Source organism: Talpa occidentalis, unplaced genomic scaffold (assembly GCF_014898055.3).
Source record: "Talpa occidentalis isolate TD23 unplaced genomic scaffold, MPIMG_talOcc4v2.1 talOcc4.15, whole genome shotgun sequence".
NCBI classification, from domain to species: Eukaryota; Metazoa; Chordata; class Mammalia; order Eulipotyphla; family Talpidae; genus Talpa; species Talpa occidentalis.
In genome coordinates, this window is record NW_023601543.1 from 57,253,021 (window position 1) to 57,265,369 (window position 12,349).

At 53.9% G+C, this 12,349-nt stretch overlaps 2 protein-coding genes and 1 pseudogene across 2 annotated transcripts; 2 read left to right on the top strand and 1 right to left on the bottom strand.

Annotated features, from left to right (window-relative positions):
• The first annotated feature begins 489 nt into the window (after window positions 1–489).
• On the top strand, window positions 490–1,402 carry LOC119245674 (40S ribosomal protein S11-like; annotated as a pseudogene).
• A 1,322-nt stretch (window positions 1,403–2,724) lies between these two features.
• Window positions 2,725–7,533, top strand: PCSK1N (proprotein convertase subtilisin/kexin type 1 inhibitor). Its single transcript, XM_037513070.2, has 3 exons — window positions 2,725–2,856; window positions 6,343–6,815; window positions 7,189–7,533. The coding sequence occupies exons 1-3, from the start codon at window positions 2,743–2,745 to the stop codon at window positions 7,382–7,384; spliced, it is 783 nt and encodes a 260-aa protein (XP_037368967.1). The 5' UTR covers window positions 2,725–2,742; the 3' UTR covers window positions 7,385–7,533.
• Window positions 7,534–8,495: 962 nt separating this feature from the next.
• On the bottom strand, window positions 8,496–11,927 carry ERAS (ES cell expressed Ras). Its single transcript, XM_037513071.1, has 2 exons — window positions 11,883–11,927; window positions 8,496–9,434 (listed from the first exon to the last, which is right to left on the bottom strand). The coding sequence occupies exon 2, from the start codon at window positions 9,389–9,391 to the stop codon at window positions 8,702–8,704; it is 690 nt and encodes a 229-aa protein (XP_037368968.1). The 5' UTR covers window positions 9,392–9,434; window positions 11,883–11,927; the 3' UTR covers window positions 8,496–8,701.
• Window positions 11,928–12,349: the final 422 nt, after the last annotated feature.

Here is a 12,349-nt window from a genome sequence, read left to right on the forward strand (position 1 = left end):
GTGGAGTAGCAGGAAAACAGGCTGGAATATCTCTGAAGAAAGCAAACTGCTCCAACACTATTTCCTGTTCCTGACAGCTGAGGGTTGTAATGAGCTGTAACAGTCAAAATTAATAGTGGAGGGACCTGTCTGGTGGTGCAAGGGGTTAAGTTGCAACACTATGAAACTATCTGCAGCCACTGCAGCACTAGTTGATCCCTGGCCGGCCAGGGAGCTACCCACATGGCACAGCAGACTTCTCCTGTCTCACCCGCTGCTCCCCTCAGCAGTGTATTTCAGTCTGTCTGCCTGTTCTGTTCCCCACTCTGTCTCTGGTGAATCCTCTCACCAACCCCTGGTGCCTCTGGCCTGCACCCCAGCTCTTGTATGCATAAATAAACAAATAAAATTAATAGTGGAGTGAAAAGGGGGAAAAAAACAGATGCTGACGAATCAGATAAATCATTCAAGTTGTGAGGTGAATCAAAATTATATCATTCTGGGGCCTCCATGGTGGCGTAGGGGGTTGAGACGCAACCTATGGTGCAGTCCGCAGCCACTGCATCACAAGTTCGATCCCCAGCCAGGGAGGTGACCCACATGGCGCAGCAGACCTCTCCTGACTGGTCCGCTGCTCCCCTCAGCAGTGCATTTCTGTCAGCCTGCCTGTTCTGTTCCCCACTCTGTCTCTGGTGAATCCTCTCACCCCCCACATCTCTGGCCTGTGCCCTAGCTCTTGTATGAATAAATGGATAAATCTTTTTAAAAAATTATATCATCTTGTCAGTATTCATATTGGCATCTTTTACCTTTTGAAGTGGACAGATCTGGCCAAGGAAATTAACCAAGCCATCTAAACTGATGTAATTTCTAGGAAAAGCTTCTTTTTGTTTGTTTATGTATTGTTATCACCTTTTATTTGTTAGTATTTTACTTTTACCAAACAGCTGATTCAAAGAATTTTGGCATTTTTTCTTGGGGGGCGGTGGTCAGGAAGTTGGTGGACATTCAGACTGAATGTGCCTAACAGAAGCAGCCAACTTTTGAAATAAGAGGGTCCTGCTCAGAGAAACTGGCGAGAAGCTCCCTAGATACTACAACAACATACACCTGGGCTTCAAGATGCCCCAGGAGTCCACCGAGGCACCTATGTCAATAAGAATTGCCCCCTTTCCTGTAATGTCTCCCTCCAAGTGCAGGTCCTGTCCTGTACAATGAACAAGATGAACATGGAGAGAACCCAAGTACAACCCCTTCAAGAAGTACCGCAAGAACATGTCGCTGCATCTGTCGCCTTGCTTTCAGGGGTGTCTAGATGGGGACATGTCACAATGAGTGAGAACTGACCCCTGAGCAAAACCCTGTGCTTCAGCTCAAGGTGATCAAAGCCACCAGCACCAAGAAGCAGTTCCAGAAAATCTGAGGCTGGTCACCTGCCCACTCGTTCACCTAAACAAAAGGTCTTTTCTTTTCTTTTTTTTTAAGATTTATTAATTTATGCATACAAGAATTGGGGTGTAAGCCAGAGGTGTGGGGGAGTGAGAGGATTCACCAGAGAGAGTGGGGAGCAGAACAGGCAGACTGACTGAAATACACTGCTGAGGGGAGCAGCAGGCGAGTCAGGAGAGGTCTGCTGCGCCACGTGGGTTGCTCCCTGGCCAGCCGGGGATCAAACTCGTGCTGCAGAGGCTGCTGATAGCTTCATAGTGCTGCGTCTTAACCCCTTGGGCCACCAGAGAAGCCTCACTGATGTTTTTTAAATGATGGTAAGATATATCTTATCCATCTTAAGCATACAGTCCGGTGGTATTAAATACATTCATGAGGTCTTACCGTCACCTCCATCCACCCACAGAACATTTATTTATCTCACAACACTGAAACTCTGTACTTATTCAATGATAACTCTCTATTCCCTGAAGATACAGGTAAAGAGGTAAGGAGAGGATGGAAAGGAGCATTTAGTGAGCTCCTATTGAAAGTCTTTTTTAAAAAGATTTATTTATTTATGCATACAAGAACTGGGGTACAGACCAGAGGTGCGGGGGGTGAGAGGATGCACCAGAGACAGAGTGGGGAGCAGAACAGGCAGACTGACTGAAATACACTGCTGAGGGGAGCAGGGGGCAAGTCAGGAGAGGTCTGCTGCGCCATGTGGGTTTCTCCCTGGCTGGGGATTGAACGCTGCAGTGGCTGGGCATAGCTTCATAGGTTGTGTCTTAACTCCTTGCGCCACCAGGGAGGCCCCCCTACTGACTGTCTTTTTAAACCTTGGAAGCCTCTCTGAACCGGCTGTTACCAGCAACCTCTGCAGGCAGGGGAGGGACTGAGCCTTAGAATGGTGACCAGATCTGTCCGTGGTCATATCACAGGCTAGCTATCTTGTGTACCAACCAGCAAAGAAATATACCTCCTCCCCAAGGAGTGAGAGGTAGGGACCATTCCACTCCACTGCAACCGTTTCTCCTTGTCTGCCAAGGCGACAGCAAGGTCTGTTGCCCCAGCAACTCCCCTTTGATTGCCATGGCAACCGCCTTTGCAGGCTGCGGCTCGCCACCTCACCCCTTGGGCATCTCCATGGCGACGGGCGGGATGGAGGGGCTTCCAGAGCCCCAAGGCTGCGCCTGCGTAGAGTGGCGGGAGGGGGTGGGCAGGGTTCCCAGGCGTGCGCAGCCGCAGAGCCCCGCAACCTGGCCCGCTAGCCCGGGTGCTGCGCATTTGCCAGCCAGTCCGCCCGACCGGAGCCCGGCTCGCTGGGGCAGCATGGCGGGGTCGCCGCTGCTCCGCGGGCCGCGGGCCGGGGGCGTCGGCCTTTTGGTGGTGCTGCTATTGGGCTTTCTTCGGGGGCCTCCCGCGCTCTGCGCACGGCCGGTAAAGGTGCGACACCAGTCTAGCGCGGGGGGTGGAGAGGATGCCGTGGGCGAGGGTCGGTGCCCAGCTGCTGGCCCCTCACCCTCGCCAGTCCCAGCTCCGGGACGTGCAGAGATGACCCGGGGTGAGCCGGGGTCCCGCTGCCCGTCGGCGCCCAGGCAGTGCCAGCGTACCCGGGACCAGACTCGGTCTCTGGGTGTTCGGGCGGCGGGGTCCAGGGCTTGGGTGGCAGCTAGTCCTGGCTGTCTGCAGGACTAGCGCGCGGTTTGGAAGGGGGTGCGCACCTCGATATGTGTAAGCATGATGTGATGACCGCGGCGTGAGGGTGTGGTGTCCTTGTGTGTGTCCTCTGATGCGAGCGCTTCCAAGCGCCGTTACAACGACGATGCCGTTGTGGGTCCGGGTGTGCAGTGGGAGTGCGACGCTGGGCGCTTCTGTGTGTAACTTTTGTCAGCGATGTCGTGTTTGTGTGTTTGAATCCTTACGGTGATGGCACGACCTATGGGAGTGTCTTCCATGGCTGTGTGCCTGATTTTGTGTGTGTTTGGGAGGGAGTGGTCTTTGCATCCCTGCGTGCGCACCCATCCCATTTTGGTTCCGTTGAACTGAGTGACGGGAATTTTGTTTGTTCCTGAGGCTGTTTCCCTCTGGGTTTTTTTGTTTTGTTTGTTTTTTTTTTTTGGTTTGGGTTTTTTTTTTTTTTTTTTTTTTTTTTTGGTGGAGCTGTGTCATTGTGGGGGAGGGGAGCCATGAAGTCGCTGCTGCATTGTGTCTTTACGGGCGATGCACGTCCTTGCATCTAGGTAGCCTGGCAGCTGTAATCAGCCCTGTATGTGAACACGCAGTGCCCTGCGTGTAGATGTCTCAGAATTATTGGGCTGCATATGTGACTTCTCAAGGCCTGTCAGTTCTTGTGAGTGTGTGTGAGCCCTGGTTGTGGGTGCGTGTGTCATGGGAGGGGCTGAGGGGTGATGAGCGCCTAGGGCACTTGGAGCAAAGGCTTCCTGCAGCTTTTCGGGGCTGTCTGCTTCGAGGGTGGGGATTTTAAAAATTATTAAAATATTTTTTACATGACAGTCTATTTAGCATGTGTTCAGTGTAAACAACAATGACAAAATAACCCCGTGTGTATCCCCCACCCAGTTTAAAAAGCACGACCAAGACTTAAAAGACCCTGGGTGCCGCTCCCCACAGCAGCCCATCATCATCCTGTATTTTCTGTTTATTGAGCCTTTACTTTTGTTTGTAGCTTACCACATACACATGTGTCTCTAAACAATATATTGTTTAGTTTCCCCCACGGATATGCTCACTAGGGGTCACTAGGAAGCCCCTAGGGTGTCAGGTAGTTTCAGGCCATCTGCAGTGGGATGGTCCAACCTGCTTTTTTCCTCTTCATTAATTTTGTGATTCAGCCACATGAAAGCTTGTGGCTATAATTCAGTCATTTTTATCGTTGCATTCTGTTTTTTTTTAAAGGATTTATTTTATTTATGCATACAAGAACTGGGGTGCAGGCCAGAGGTGCGGGGGGTGTGTGTGTGTGTGAGAGTGCATTCACCAGAGAGAGTAGGGAGCAGAACCGTCAGATCTACTGAAATGCACTGCTGAGGGGAGCAGCAAGCAAGTCAGGAGAGGTCTGCTGTGCCATGTGGGTAGCTCTCTGGCCGTCAGGGGATCAAACTGGTGCTGCAGTGTCCGGCAATTGCTTGACAGTGCTGTCTTTAACCCCTGCGCCACCAGGGGAGGCCCTTGTTGCATACTATTTTATCCCACAAGTGCATCATGAGTATATGCATATATTGTGGTTTACAGATGCATTATCATTTGGCTATTTGGATTGTGTGTAACTTTTCTCAGCGATGTCATGTTTGTGTGTTTGACTTTTCTCTCTCTTTTTTTTTCTCCCTCCACTTTTATGCTATTATGAACAGTGCTGCTGGGATTTTTCATGAACTTGGTGTTTGTGCCAAAGCTACTCAAGATGATAACATCCTAGGAGAAGATCACAGGATATCCACATCTTTTTAGACTTTGCCAAATTGTTCTTCACAGTTATTTGCCAGTTGAATTCCTGAGCAATGTAGGAGAGTTTCCATTTTTCCACATTCATGCCAACATTGGATATTATCAGATTTAATGATTTTTGGCAATCTTTTGGCTGTATTATGCATACTGTCTTACTGGCATTTTAATTTGCATCTATCACATTACTAGTGAGGGTCACTGCCTTCCCTATTGTTTAGTAACTGTTTTTGTTTCCCTTTTTAAAAAAGATTTATTTATTTATGCATACAAGAACTGGAGTACAGGCCAGAGGTGTGGGGTGTGTGTGAGAGGATTCACCAGAGACAGAGTGGGGAACAGAACATTAGATTGACTGAAATACACTGCTGAGGGGAGCAGCGGGTGAGACAGGAGAGGTCTGCTGTGCAATGTGAGTCACCTCCCTGGCTTGGGATCGAACTCGTGCTGTGGTGGCTGCGGATAGCCTCATAGGTTACGTCTTAACCCCTTGTGCCACCAGGGAGGCGCTGGTTTGGTTTTAAATTGCACTTAAAATATATTTCTAGATGTTCTGCATGTTTCTTTTCCTAAGATTCATGGTCGTTTTTAATGGCCTTTTGTTCCTTGCTCATACTTTCAATACCCTCTTTATTTCTTTTCTTTTTTAAAAGATTTATTTATTTACTCATACTAGAACTTGGATACAGGTTAGCTGTGCGGGAGGGTGAGAGGGCTCATCAGAGACAGAGTGAGGAGCAGAACAGGCAGACTGACTGAAATACACTGCTGAGGGGAGCAGTGGGCGAGTCTGGAGAGATCTGCTGCGCCGTGTGGGTATCTCGCTGGCCGGTATCGAACCCGCGCTGCAGAAGCCGTGGACTGCTTCACAGCGCTGCGCTCTACCGCCTGCGCCACCAGAGAGGCCCCTCCATTTCTTTAAGCTTATGGAAATTGTTTCAAAATGGCTGCATTTGAAAATTAGTCATTGGAGTAATTTATTGTGCAGATAGATTTGCACACGTGCTACATCATATATGAACAAGGTTATTCACTTCAGAATGAGTTACGAGAATAGGAAAAAATTCGAAATGCCATGGATGGGAGGCTGGTTAATACGCTATGAAAGAGAGCGAGCGCGCACGTGTGCAAGAGAGCGAGCTCTCAGTGTATCGATCTGTTGCTACATCGAGATTAAAAAACAACATGGTTTGGTAGCGACTTCTACCTTTTGGTTGAAACGAGTAGACAACAGAAACCTATAAAATGCAAAAATAGGTTCCTATGGATCTTTGTTGGTCTTCATTGTAGCTGGAGATATTTGGAGTCTCCAGTGGCCTTACGGGTGTCTGAATATATTTGAGGGGCCGTGGTGCCTTTCGTAGCATCTAGGGGTGTTTGCGGTCCGTGGGATGGATCCCGGGGTTTGGGGTTCCTGGCCTGAGGGACATTGACGACATCTTCCCCCCCCACCTCATCTTTCCGCAGGAACCCCGCACCCTGGGCGCAGCCTCGGCGCCCATGGCTGAGGCTGGCACTCCCCGCCGTTTCCGGCGGGCAGTGCCCCGGGGAGAGGCTGTCGGGGCAGTGCAGGAGCTGGCGCGGGCGCTGGCGCACCTGCTGGAGGCAGAAAGGCAGGAACGAGCGCGGGCGGAGGCGCAGGAGGCTGAGGACCAGCAGGCGCGCGTCCTGGCGCAGCTGCTACGAGTGTGGGGCGCGCCCCGCACCACCGACGCGGCTCTGGGTTTGGAGGACGACCCGGACGCGCCGGCCGCTCAGCTCGCCCGCGCCCTGCTCCGCGCCCGCCTAGACCCCGCCGCGCTCGCGGCCCAGCTGGTCCCCGCCCCTGCCCCCGCAGCTGCGCTCAGACCCCGGCCCCCGGTGTACGACGACGTCCCCACGAGCCCCGATCCTGAGGACGCGGGCGACGAGATGCCCGATGTGGACCCCGAGCTGCTGAGGTACCTTGGCAAGGAGCGGGCAGGGGCAGGCGCCTACCTGTGGGCACGATCACTTAGGTACTGGGGCCATAGCAGCCAGACTGACTGGGTCAGTCCTAGACCCAGTGATTGAGGGGGGCGCAGTGGATTCCGGTCCCGCAAAATGGGCTCCGAGGCTGGTCCTCAGGGGTTTCGGGGGGAAGGGAGAGGAAGGAGGCGAGGGGAGACTAGGGCGGGAACGTTGTTTCCTAATCGCTGCGAGCTGGGGGCGCCTGGGTGGGGAGGAGGCTGGAGTTCCCAGCAAGTAGGGGGTTGCTGGGCCGTCCGGGTCCCGGAGTCCAGGCGACGACACGAGAACGCGTCCTCACTGCGTTTCCTCTCGGCTTCCCTGCAGGTACTTGTTGGGGCGCATCCTCTCCGGAGGCGCGGACTCGGACTCCGTGACTGCCCCGCGCCGCCTCCGCCGCGCGACTGACCAGGATCTGGGTCCCGAGGTGCCCCCGGAGGGCGTGCTGGGGGCCCTGCTGCGCGTGAAACGCCTGGAGACCCCGGTGCCCCAGGCGCCGGGGCGCCGCCTCTTGCCTCCCTGAGCACCGCCTGCATCCAGAGCCGGCTCGGGCCCAGGCCCGCACCCCGCCTCCGCACCCCTCCCCACCCCTGCACTCGGCCAGAGCGCACCTAGCCCCGCCGGCCGCCGCGCTCTCCGGCAGCCCCTCCGCTGGCCCCACAATAAATGAGATCTGAAGCAGCTCTGTGTTCTTGTGTGAGTGGCGATTTCTGGGGGGACTGGTGCCGGGCGGTGATGGCCTTCTTAGAAGAGGCAGAGGGCCCCCCCCTCCCCGCCTCGATCCAGCACTTCAGAACCCCCCCACCTCAGTCCAAGCCTCTTCACACCGGGGAGGCATGCACATGGACAGTGACCTGTGCCCCACTTGCAGGCCTCATTTGGGTCAGGGCCTGCAGCAGCATTTTCTGGGGTCTGACCTAAGCACCAAGGGGAGGCTGTTTGCGAGGCAGAGGAGAGTTCTGGCCTGAGCAGCGCTGGCTAGCTGTGCACATGCAGGAACTCTTCCCATAGCCTGGGGGGTGCAGGGAGAGCAAGGTAGGGGGCCTCAGACCAGGACTCAGCCCTCCCAACCCATCACCACCTGGCCTGGGACTCTGAGAAGGGGGTTGGGAATTAGAGCCAGGCCTCTAGGTCATTAGTAAAGTGTTTGTCAGATAGGAGAGGATATATATTTTGTTTAGGCTTGTGGGTCGGCTAGTAACATTTATTTAGTTTTAAGAGTTTAGAGGCAACTCCACCTGTACTCTTAGCCGGGGTCCTGAGGTTAGAGGGAGCTGGTGTGGTGCTGTTTGTGGCTATGGCTTTTGCACTGGCTATTCCCACTGCCCCTAGTTCCTCACAAACTTTTGCTCGAATGCCCCCTACACAGTAAGGCTTTCCTTGACCTCCCCGTCACTAGTGGTCCCTTCACCCGCTGTAGTGCTGTCCAAACCCTGAGGTCCTATCTACGAGGGCAGGGATTTTAAGTGTCTTGTCTGCCTTCACAGCCTTCCCACTCTGAGTGGGGTGGGCTGCCCGATATTTTTCAAATGAAAGAATTCTCACAATTCAAGTCATATTCTACCCAGCCTCATGCCCACCCATATAACACTTGGCTTGGAGGCATCTTTGAAACCTGAGAACATCATGTATTTAATTATGCACAAAATCTCTCTACTTGACAGAACAGTGCCCCACTGTTTTTTCTATCAAAAAACCCATCACCCATTGAAAACTGCCCCAAGCGAGGGGCCCATCTATCCCCAGTACACCCAGTGTCCTACACAGCTAGTTGCTCTGGGAGGCTCTTGTGGAAAGGAGCCATCACCCTTGGCTTGGTGCTTTTCTCTGACGGAGACCTTCAGGCCACGATGCAGCCACAGTGGCACATGTTCTTGTGTCGGGATTTATGGCCGCCGCGCCCTTTCGCCGCCTCCTTTGCCATGGCCTCCCGGACCCTTCGGATCTCCTGGATGAGCAGGGAAAAGGCTTCCTCTACACCCTGTCGTGTCTTGGCCGAGGTCTCCACGAAGGGGGCCCCCCAGCTCTTCGCCAGGGCTGCAGCAGCAGCATGAGCATCTCCAGTGGAGGTCACCAGGTCACACTTGTTGCCCACGAGGACGAGAGGCTGGGTGTGGCGAGGCCCCCAGGTGGCCCGCATCTGCTGCAGCTGGGCTAGAGATGAGGGGTCATCCAGGGCGAAGACACCCAGCACGCCATCCCCAATCGCCAAGCACTGGTCACGCAGGGCCTTATGGGTGGCCTGCCCTGCCGTGTCCAGCACATTCAGAATGTAGCCTTCGTGATCCAGAGCCATCTCCTTCCAGTAGGAATCCTGGATGGTGGGGTCGTGGTCCTCCACAAAGCACTGATGGTTCAGCTGGATGGTCAGTGCACTCTTGCCCACGCCGCTGGCACCCACCACCACCGCCTTGTACTCTGGCAGCCGCTTGCTGGAGGTGTCCTGAGCCCTGGAGTTTTCCTCCGGGGAGCTCGAGTTCCACGTCCCCAGGCCCAGGTCAAGCACGCTGGGCATTTTTGGCAGTGGCATGCTTCTCGTGGGCAACTCGGGGAAGAAATGTGCTCAACTGGCCCTGCAAAAAGAGAAGAAAGTGGAGGGCAGATTAGGTGAGGGACCACTGCTGGCAAAAGGACGCTGGGTGTCATACCAGCATTGACAGCGTGTATGCCTATCACCTCATAGGCTACATCCATCATCCTCGCGTTCCTCTCTACGGCAAAAACTCTGAAGGCGGGGACTTTTAAACCACTTTCACAGAGATGAAATTTTGAGGCCAGAAAGATATAGTTAAAGTGAACAATTCAATGGATTTTCGTCTGTTTATAGTGATGCAGCCATCACTTGAATTGTAGAGTATCTCACCACCCGGAAAAGAAGCCCCCCGCCCATTAGCAGCACCTCCCCATTCTTCATGGAGGCGGGGGTCCGGTTGATTTTGCTTTTGGGTCGCATCCCAGGGGAAGCCCAGCTGCCAGGAACAGCTTACACCGCAAGCGCAGAGCAACATTCCCACCCCAGGGAATTTGTGTTCTAAAAGGTGGAGACAACAAACCCAATAAATAAGCAAATTATGCAGTCAGCTCACCATTATCATTAGAATTTAGTCTTTATTACTTATTCACGTGTGGTTATTGAGACTCTGGTGTGTGGCAAAGACTTAGAGGTGGGGGGAGAAATAGAAAACAAGCCCCGGACCAGGTGAAAGGGACCTTCCCGTCAGGAAGTCAGACAACAAGGACAAATTAGTAAAGTGTTTTACAACAATAGGTGAGAAGCACGCAGAAGGCGTTTGGTCAATGTTAGGCATTTTTATTGTAATTTAATTTTCATGCATTGACTCAGGAATTTGCCGGCTGCAGGCATTGTGCTGGGGGCGGGGTGGGGGGGTGGGGAAGAGGGAATGTGGCAGTGAACAAAATAGACTAAAGTCCCTGCCCTTGTGGGGGATTAGATTTTGGAGGTGAGAAAGAGACAACAAACAAGCTAAGCAAGTAAATTACCATGCAGTTTGGAGAGGATGGGCACACAGCAGGTGCTCAATTAGGGTTAGCTATTAATAGCAAAACACTCTTCACTCATTCAGTATACATCCTGGTTTTAGTTTAGTGTGTGGCCTCAGGAAGTGCATCATAATGGATGCAACAAGTCCCCCGGAAAGCCTAGAGCAGAGGCTATTTGGGGACAGATGGGGGGGTTGAAGGTCTCCATGGGGGTTCTGTTGAGTTTGGAATCTGGAGGTCCCGGGAGGCGGGCAAGGTCCCAGATGGGGAATCCAGGTGTGGGGTCCACAGCCCGGAGAGAGTGCTGAAAATAGTTATTAGATATGCGCACCCAGAAAGGGGCCATGATGAGAGAAGAAATTAGAGAACAGAACTGGGGGTCCTCAAATATTTGGGGGACAGAAAGGGGAGAAGACCTAGCTGTGAGGAAAGGCTACGGGGAGGGAGGAGGGTGGAAGCAGCGAGGGAGGCACAGCAGCAGGCCAGCAATGGCGGTGCACTTTGAGAGGGCAGATTCTGGGGTATTCTGAAGGTAGAGCTGACAGGACTTGCTGAGAAATTCAAAGGGGGGATGAGGTTAAGGATGACTCCCAAATTTTGAGCCACTGGAAACCTGAGGTAGGGGACTGGTGAAAGGGCTCTTCCCTCTTGGTGAAGATATCTTAAAAGCTGTAGTCCATAGGGAGGACTTGCTACGTGCCAGGTATGGGGCCTGGGGAGCCCGCGCTCGCTCTTCCCGAAACCAGTGAAGCGTTATCATCGCCACGGCCCCTTGAGCAATGAGGGTCAGTGAATTCAGAGAAGTGAGGTGAAGGCAGCGGGTCCGAGGTCACACCACCCAGAAGGGATGGACAGCAGCGAGGTCTTGTTATGGGGCAACCCCGACCAAGTAATGCAGAGCCACCCCACGCGGCAAGCGCCGTTGGAGCATCCCCATCGGGTCCTTCAGTCCCTGGAAATCCCCACCTCCACCCCACTTTAAGCGGCCCGGACCCCCTAGTTTGCATTCAACTAACTGGCCTGGGGGGTAGGTTTAGGGGGCGCAGATGGTGGAGAGTGGAGGGGCAGGGTAGACCCCCCCAAGCATGAGCCCTTCCAGCTCCGCTCCTTCCCGGGCCGGGCAGCACGACTTCACCAGGTCTCACACTTCCCTTAACTCAGCCATGTGAGGTGCAAAGCTCTGGGCGGGGAGGGGTGAGTCCTAGTTTCACCCTAAAAATGACCCTGCACTCAGGCTCACTCAGTTCTTTCTGGTGGTCTAGGGTGCAGGAAAGGACCACCCCAGTCCCGAGTCTTGGCCCTGCAGCCCTGCTTCCTACTGGCCCCAACACTCACACCCAGCTCTGGCTGCGCAAAGCCGGCTGCAGGAGGGGCTGGGAGGCGGCGGCTGGCCCCTGAGAATGGGAGGACGTAGGGGAAGGGGATCATGCAGCTCCAACTCAGTCACACCCCAACTCTACGAGGAAAGACCTCCTAGGTCAGGGCGGCGGCTGGGATGGGGGCCCCGCGGCCCGGCTTACCTGTGTCCTGGGAAGGGAGGCTGCGCTCGGACCGGACCCGCTGCGGCTCTGACAGGACTGACACTGGAGTAGAAGCTCCCACCCCGCCCCGATTGGGATGGGGAGCAAGCACGCATGCGCAGAGACCCTCCCTCAGGTCCCCCGCCCTGAGGTGAGGGCAGGGTCATGTCCCCACCCCCAAGTGTGCATGAAGAAGGTCCTCTTGGGGGTGTGCTGCAAGCGCCTGACCTCCCTGTGAGCCCCTTGCATCCTGCTGCCGCTCTCCCTTACTACCTTGCACTCATCTGGGATGTGATTTCGTGTTTTCAGTGAGTGTGGGTTGTCACTTTTGACCCTTGAGTGGCCAGACTTTGAGATATGTTTTATGAGGGTCTGTCTGAGGCCATGGAACACGTCCTGCCTCAAGCAGACTTTTTGATAGCTTGCAGAAGGTTGTGCTCGTCAGTTTCTGGACAGAGTTGCAAGGG